This window comes from Emys orbicularis, chromosome 2 (assembly GCF_028017835.1).
Source record: "Emys orbicularis isolate rEmyOrb1 chromosome 2, rEmyOrb1.hap1, whole genome shotgun sequence".
Lineage (NCBI taxonomy): Eukaryota > Metazoa > Chordata > Testudines > Emydidae > Emys > Emys orbicularis.
Genome location: NC_088684.1, coordinates 295,525,219 through 295,533,651, shown reverse-complemented (window position 1 = coordinate 295,533,651; position 8,433 = coordinate 295,525,219). Strand labels below are relative to the sequence as shown.

Genomic DNA, 8,433 nt, shown 5'->3' with positions numbered 1-8,433 from the left:
TATTTGCAGTTCTAGAGAGTATTTAATACCAGCTGTACTGTATAGGAGTAACTGTGCATCTATACAGAGGGGGTGGGTCTGTTTGCACATCCGGGCCAGCAGCTACATGGTCAGCTCCTGTAGGAGAGAGCCGAGGGTTAGATGGGGACCGCAGGGTACAAGGAGGGGAGCACAAGGGGTTCTCTCTGGCATCTCTACAGGAAGGCCCTTGCTTAGTGCTTTTATGCTTTAAGTCACCCGTTTTCAGCATCATTACACAGGACAAGGCCTGGGGGACACCTGGCTGGAAGGTGAAAGGGCCCCTGGTGGGAGGTGGAAGGGCCCCTATCCATCAGATCTTGGCCTGGCCTTGGAAGTACCTCCCCCTACAAGCCTTCTGCTCATGAGCAGAGCTTCTCTAGGCAGGGGAGGTTTCGTAGTCCAAGCAGAGCACAGAGCCAGGAGGTCCCAAGTTCTAATCCTGGCTTGGCCAGCTACTGCCTTCTTGGGAGACTTGCATCTCTGCCTCAGTTTCCCCCTCTGAAGTTGGGGCATTGCTTCCTCAGATGGAGACTAGTCTGTGACTGCGTCTCCACCAGCAGGGCAGGATCTTATGGCAGGCGGCCAGGCACAGTGCTCTTACCATGATGGCGTTGACGATATCGTTGTTGTTGTGTCTGAGCGCCCGCACGGCTTTGGGACGTGACACGTTGGCCTGGGCCATCACCAGCTCGATATCTCTCACCTCCAGTCCAGTCTCATCAACCTGGGGAGGGGAGGAGGAAATCATCATGCTCCAGACAGGGAGGGGGTACAGTGCCACCCCCAGACCCTGCTCACACCCCAGCACCAAATGCATTTGGAAGGGGAGGGGGAAACAGAGGAATTGGCTCCAAAGGCAGGAGCGTTACCACTTCATCCTGCTGGTCACTTGGACAGACCTGCCCTGGACAAGGGTTGGCCACTGCCCAGGTCTGTCCCCTCAAGTCAGACTGAGCTAGCCAAGCCCACTCCTTGGCCACCTTTCTGCCTCCAGGCCTGTCCTTAGGCACAGCTACGCAGTCGTAGGAGAGCGATCTTACCTCTAGAGAGTAGAATCCTGTCGTCATACCCTGGGGTGCACTATAGCACTCACTGCTGCTCCCTAGTGGCTAATGCGGCATCCTGCCTTCTTCCCACTGATCCCGGACAATGCACTGACCAGTTAGGTCTGTCTCCTGCCCAGGCAGAGACTAGACTACTTTCTCCCCCCTGCTGCTCTAAAGGACAGGAAGGAAGCTGGCTACCTAGGAAACTGGGATCACTTCCAGCACCCAGGCAGGGCAAGGACAGACAGTAGCGTGCCGACAGCGTCCGGCCAGCTGAATGAGCCTCCCGTGGTTTACAACCAAGAGACGGACACAAGAGTTCTCTCTCTCTCGTGGCTGGTTCACGTCTCCTCCTAACCTCAGGAGCTGTAGGCTGGGCCCAGCAGCTCATCACTGGGCACTAGGGATGGGGTGGAGTCCAGGACCAGACAATGGACTGACAGCAAGCGGTGCTGCAGCAGTCACCTGCCCAAGGGAAGGCCCAGGAGCTCCGCTGTACTGGCTACACCCGAGGACCCTGGAAGGGGACGAGGTGTCACCAGCTAAATCTCTCCTGCCCTTCACCCCCAACCTGACTCTCAGCGCTGAAGCTGGCGCCGAGGGAGTGTTGTGGAACCAGACGGTTACTGCCCCCAGCTTCCTTCCTCCAGCCCTTACCTCCTCCTCTTCCTCGCTCTCCTCTTTGATCGTGAGGGCCGGGGCCGTTTCCGTGATCAAAGGCGAGTGCTCCATCGGCACCTTGAACTTCTCCGCGGCCGCCTTGTGCACCTGCTGCGACAGGTCTTCGATCTGCAGGGACAGACCCGAGTCAGGAGGGGAGCGGTTAGCATGGGAGGCCGGCGGAGACTCCAGGGAGCAGGCTAGCGATTTGCCAGCCATACGAAGGGCTGGGTGGAGTGAGAGCAGGGGGAACCTGTCTGAAGTAGAGGAGAGCGCCTTGCCTGCCTCTAGCTCTGAGGACATGGATGAGGGTAGGTCACGGGGAGCACCAGCTGTGCACCAGTGCCCCCAGGAGCAAGGGCAGGCAGGAACCCCATGGTGCAGACCAGGCAAGGAGAGAAGAGTTGTTCAGGGTGGGGGTCGCAGCAGGAAGACTCCTGTGCCCAGACTCATCTCCTAGAGGATGGGGAGTCCATGGGTGGTCTAAGCCTAGACTGAGCAATGCACTGTACTAGTGAGGACCCTGTCGCGCAGGAGCTGGGTGGCAGGTGCGGACCCAGTTTTCCTTCTCTACAGCTCTCGGAGTTCAGCCCCAGCCCCCCTGGAGAACAGCCCCATCGGGGCTGGGGCATGGGAATGAGTGATTGATGGCCAGGCTACTGCCAAGCCCCGAGTGGCGGCTAGTCAGGGCTCCCGTTTACACCAGGCACTAGACTCTGGCCAGCAAGAGCCAGTCAGATTCCAGGCCTCCCAGCAGGACCCAAGCAGCGGCTCATGGGAGTCCCTCACCAGCTGGAAGCCAGGCTTTGCCCACCTGGGTAAGCGACTAGCGCTGGGCCATGGTGCAGTGGCAGGTGAAATACAGCAGGGCACCTGCCGAGCACTGGAGCCCCAGGACACATACAGCAGAGGGGTCGGGGTGCCCCCAGCCCTGCAGAGCCTCACCTTGGCCTCGCCAAACACTATGTAGATGTCGGAAGCCGGGCTCTTGAACACGTCTGGCTTGGTTATCACAAACAGGATGTTCTTGGACTTCCGGATCGTGATCCTGGTGACGCCGTGAATCTGACGCAGCCCCAGCTTGGACATGGCCTGCAGGGGAGACGGACGGACGGACATGTTACAGTGGCCTCAGGCAGCACCAGCCACTACAGCTGGAGTGACGGAACGGGGACCCTGGAACAAAGCCTCACGGACAAAGGCACGGGAATGGCCTTCAGTCTTTGTGCGGTGACCTGTCCGAGGCCTTTGGCTGGCGCAATGGAAGTGCTGATGCCAGGACAGTCACCACGGCTGGCTGGCCATTGGTTTCGTCTCTGATCAGCAGGGTCTCCAGGGATGCTGGAGGGCCTCCATCTCAGAGTGCGGGTCGGGTTGTCTGGGGCAGCACAGGCCGGGGGCATCCATGGGCAGCGCCTGCTGGCCCATTCCTGGGTCTGCTCCTTGGAGATGCCAGACTCATCTCGCACAGACCAGGAGAGGGGGGAGGTTGTGCTGGAATGGGGCTGTTGATGGGTGGCAGGAGACACCCACAGCTAACGGTCACAGGGCCAGTCTCCCATCTCCCACGTGAGCTCTGCCCTGCCAGAGAACCCCCCTCTGTGACTTGCATTATGCCTGGTGCCACTTCCTTGCCCCACAGGGATTTTACAAGCCAGGCTGGGGAGAAGTAGGCATGTGACCCTGCCCTGGCAGGGAGAAGGGCGGGTAGCCCAGTGAGCGTTCCCCATCCCAAGTTGCTGTGACGTGACATTGGGAAGCGCCCTGTACAGCAAGGCCGGCCATCCAGACAGTCCAGAGCCCTTCTGCACAGTGGTAGGTTAGCCCTGACTCCCACCCAGCCCAGAGGAGTTTGGGGATAGCAGGACAGGGCTAGTTGGGGCTGTGTGGACAGGACACACAAGCGGTTGTACAAGGTGTGTTAATGGAGCCACCCCCAGGCACATGCTCCAGCCCCCCAGATCCTCCTTGGGATCGGCCCAGCGGGCTGACAGGAGAGCAGGTGCTGCCAGAGGAGACCTGGGTTTGGGCCGTGCAGCTGCAGGAGGGCTGGGAGCCCATCCTCTGCGTAGAAAGGGGCAGCAGGGATGACAGGCCTGGCCAGGCAGCACAAGCCAGAGCCCTGGGAGTCCACAGGCTCCTTGGGAGCCCAGCCCACCCCTCGCTGCCTCCACCCTGACCCCTGTGCTCTCTCCAGCAGCATCTGGAGCGGTCCTGTCCCTGGGGAATGGTGCCAGAGGCGACCCAGACACTCCCTGGGCAGACCCAGCAAAGCCACCTGCCGCAGAGCCCTGTTCCAGGTCAGAGGTGCTTTAATCGGGGCTAATCTCCAGAGCCAGTGACGAACACAGATGGGCTTATCCAGCCCCTAATCCCCCCTCAAACCTGTGGCTAGTCAGCCAGCCTGGCTGGGTCTCATCTCAGCCACAAGGGCTCCCGGTTTCTGCCTCCCACTCAGCGCCACAGCCCTCACGTGGCTGAAGGGGTGGGACGGTTCCTGCTCCCCAGGAGGCCCTGGCTCACCATCCGGCCCATGGCCCGGCCTTGTGTTTAAAGGCTCCCCACACGCTTGCTCCAGCCAGTCCCTGTCTCTCTCCCCCCAGCGGCTGTCCCTGCAGGTGGAGCGCGAGGACTAGCTGCGCCCAAGGGGCTCTTGGAGGCGTCGTGCTGGGTGGTTCGAGGGTTACGGTGCATCTCGAACCCGGGGTCAGTCTGTGTTTTGATCGTTCTTTGGCCAATTCAGCAGCCCCCTTGCAGGAGCTGCTGCACTGGACACGGCATTGGCTGCTCCAAGCGGAGTCACCGCCCAGGCAGATGGAAACAGGTGTCGGATGCAGGCCTGGCCCAGGTCAGAGCTTCCACCCGCTCCTCCAGCGGGGCCCTGTCCCTGCTGGCAGCACAGTAAAGCCACCGACTCCCAGCCCCTGCCCCTAGAGGCCCTGCCCTGGCACAGAGCGAGTCCTGCCCAGAGACCCAACGTGGCTTGGGACAGGCATTGCCAGGAGCCTGCAGTCTGAGGCCTCCCTCCCCCACTCCAGCTCCGAGCACCACAGCAGGAGCTCACCCGGGGAGCCAGACCAGAGGGGCTGTCCCAGCTGGCCCCTTCCCTTGAGCAAGGTGCAGCACCCCCATGTTCCCCTCCCGGCACACTGACCTTTCTGGCTTTCTTCTCGCTTCGGCTCTGCTTGGCTTTGCTGATGGTTTCCTCCCCGGCGCTCAGCGAGTGCGTTAGCTGTGCCTGCAAAACACCCGCGCCTGTAACAGTGGCTCCCCCACGCCCCAGCGTCTAGGGGGAAGAACGGAGCCATGCGCAGGGGCCAGGACAGCCGAGCATCCGGCCACAGCCAGACTGGAATGAGGGAGGCTGGAGCGGTGCCAGAATCCAGCCCCTTCAGCAGAGCGCCAGGCTCTTTTGGCCTGAACGTTCACCCCCCGGATGGCGTGTCCGGCAGGGGAAACAGGCACAAATTAAACCATTTGCCCCAAAGCCAGAGAGTCTGAGCTAGACCCAGACCGGATGTGTGTGTCGCAGTCCCCACGGGATCCAAGTGCCATACAAACATACCGGACACTGCTGGCATCCCAAGTTCTCCTGTCTCAGGGCAGGTAGGAATTGCCTCAAATGTCATTTGCCTTCTTATGCCCCTCCCCAGAGACAGGTGTGATAGCCACTCCCCCCACCCCCCATTAGTCTCATGCATTCTGGGAAGGCTCTGGCAGAGAGGTAGGTCTAAAGCCACCACAGGAAGAGCGACAGCAGCTTATCCCTGCCCTGCCCTCAGTGCTGTTAGCTGGGGAGATGGTGCAGGGTTTGCAGACGGGTGGCTCCAGGCACCAGCGCACTGAGCGCGTGCCTGGGGCGGTAAGCCGCGGGGGGTGGCGTGCCGGTCGCCGTGAGGGCGGCAGTCAGGCAGCCTTCAGCGGCATGCCTGTGAGAGGTCCACCGGTCCCGCAGCTTCGACGGCAGGTACGCCGAAGGCACAGGACTGGCAGATCACCCACAGAAACGCCACCGAATCCGCATGACCAGCGGACCGCCGAAGGCCGCTTGACTGCCATGCTTGGGGCGGCAAAAAACAGAGCCGCCCCTGTTTGCGGATCACTGTGAAGCACAAAGCACGTGCCCGGTGCCTTAGGCCGGTTCTCAGACCCACCCTCCAGCTATGAATTGCACCAGGAGAGCTTTCCTCAGGCGCTTTCCTCCTGGCAGCCAGCACTGCCCCCCAGACCAGTCTGGAGCCCCACCCTGAGGTGGGGGTGGGGTGGGGGAGACAGTTCGGCTGTGTCACACGCCGAGGGGCAGATGCGGCTCCCGCTGCAGGATGGCTGTTCCGGCTGCACGTAGTGCTAGGAGAAGCCGCAGCTCCCACAGCGTCTCCAGGCCAGAGACAAGGATACCCATCTCCAAGGGCCATCCTGCAGCCAGATCACGGCAGGGATCACAGGGCACAGCTAGGGACAGCTCCCAGTCCAGGGACACCTGGTGACTCTGGGAGCTGTAGGAAGAGGAGTTCCAGGGCTACAGAGGCCATCTTCCAAGGTCTCTTCGCTCCAGGAGGGTGCTCCGATACCAATGGGTGACTCCACCACCCATTGGTAAGCCCTGGCACCCCGCCCCAGATTTATCCAGGCAGAGGGAGCAATACGACACTCCCCCTCCCATCTAGTTATATATCTGGGGTGGGCCTGATGTGGAGATCTGGTCACAACCCCTTGCCATGGATGGGGGGGGCACGCGATCTTTCTTGGATGCCTTGTACTTGGGCTTCACAATCCCATCTCCCGGGGCTGGTTTTTCCCCAGAGCTGGGCCTGTCGGCTGCCGAGTCACTGCTGTCCTGTACCCCAGGCCTCCCCTTTCCCAGCAGGGGGCTGGGGAGCAGAGGGCCCCCAAGGGAGCAGATTGTTCAGGCTAGTTCAGTCATTTACTGTGCCCAGCCCCTGCACCGGGACCCTCAGGCTGTGTGGGCCTCTCCCCGGGCAGCCCCGTACCTGAGTCTGAGCTGTCCGGGGTTCAGAGATGTCCGGCTCCTCCAGCTCCGGAATAGACTCAGCGTTGCTCTCCGAGTCGTTACAAGAGCCTGGGAGAGAGAGAGAGGAGACCATCACTGCCACGGCTGGAGCCCCGCAACCGTCTAACCCATCCTAGCGACTGGGGCGAGGACACTCAACCCCTCCCCTCCCGGCACAGAGTCTCAGCCCCGATGGCCGCGGGAAAGGCCAGTTGCACATGCAAGTTCTTTCCCAGGTTGAGGCCATAGCACTGCTTCCCTTTCGACAGCGGCCCTGAAACCATTGCTCGGCAGGAGGTGCAGAGGCATCCAAGGGGCAGGAATGCAGGACAGTGGGTGGGATGCACCTGGCTCCGTTCCAGGAGGGACTTGTCCCTAGGTGCTGGACATATGTAGCCCTGGAGCTTATGGCCAAGCTGGACAAGTGGTGGGAGGGGAAGGGACACACCCAAGGTCACCCAGTGGGTCAGTGGCAGAGCCAGGAGACCTGTGCTCTGTTCCTAAGAACCAGTCCTGTGTCCTGTTCATGGGCTGTGCTGTCTGTCTTGCATTTACACAGCCCTTTCCATCTCCAGTGGATCCTGACTGCTTTAGCAGTGAAGTGCAGCCACCTCTGGGGTGGAAGGGGCACCTATTTACCAGCAACATTAGCTCATTGTCACCGGTCTCCAACTGAGACATTCCACATCCCTCAAGTACTGGGACTCCTCAGATTGGAGTTGGCTCAAAGTTACCAAGAGAGAACCCTGCTCCTGGGACCTTTGCTACCCAGAGTGCTTTGCGCCCCTCATTGAGGGAGGCCATGTGGCTTCACAGATGGGGCCCAGGCCACTGCCCTAGACACTCGAGCGGTTTCCTGGCTCCATCAGCGACCTTGGGCTGCTCACTTCCCCTCCCATCCTGTCTCGTCTGTTTAGACCCAGTCCCTTGGGGCCAGGACTAAGGCCCAGCCGTTCCTTACAAGGTAAGCTCTGGCACTCCTGGTGTGGACAATCCACTCCCGAGTGTCGTACTGACCTAACCGGGTAGGCAGAGGAAGGAACGTCCCTATTGACCCAGCTACCGTCACTCTGGGAAGAGGGGTTCCTACCCCAATGGCAAATCCGTCTGTCACCATGGTCTGCGTCTCCACTACGGTACCTGTAGCGCCTGGCGCCTAGGGCCCCTAAGCTGTCGGGCCAGACATGCTATGGCCATGTTGCTAAGCTGGGGCTCCAGCCAGCGGAATGGCACGTCAAGGCCTTGGTTTGCCAACCCAGAGGCAAGAGCACCCTGCCCCAGTGAGTCACTGACAACATGGGCGGACGGACGGGTTCCTGGACATGCCAAAGTGCCGAGAGCTGCTCTGGGCAAGACCTAAGCCTAGGACCCAGGATGATGCTACAGGAGCCGTCCTGGCCAGGGAGGGCCCCAAGGGTCTCCCGCCACACCCAGGCTCACCACATTTGATGCCCAAGATGCCTTCTCAATTCTCAGCCACCATCCTCTTCACTGAGGGGGGATGGGGTGGGAGCCACTGCTCAGAGCTGCAGGGGTGTGAAACTCTGCAGCCTCCCACCCACACTGGGCCTCTGCCCCAGCTTTGGGTTACTTACTGCACTGGTGTCCTTCGTGGGGCTGGCAGGCCACCCCCCCAGCACAGAGTGGGAGTGGGACGGGCAGCTGGGCACATGCCCCATGCTAGGTAGGGACCCA

General features: G+C 61.0%; 1 protein-coding gene across 1 annotated transcript in view; it reads right to left on the bottom strand.

The window, feature by feature from the left end:
* Positions 1–541: 541 nt before the first annotated feature.
* LOC135873882 (NAC-alpha domain-containing protein 1-like) overlaps positions 542–8,433 on the bottom strand; it is a 49,019-nt gene continuing 41,127 nt past the window's right edge. The window contains exons 5-9 of the mRNA XM_065398491.1: positions 6,719–6,807; positions 4,882–4,965; positions 2,673–2,819; positions 1,725–1,856; positions 542–745 (exon numbers count right to left, since the gene is read on the bottom strand). Coding sequence (XP_065254563.1) covers positions 542–745; positions 1,725–1,856; positions 2,673–2,819; positions 4,882–4,965; positions 6,719–6,807 — 656 coding nt within the window. The remainder of the gene's footprint in view (positions 746–1,724; positions 1,857–2,672; positions 2,820–4,881; positions 4,966–6,718; positions 6,808–8,433) is intronic.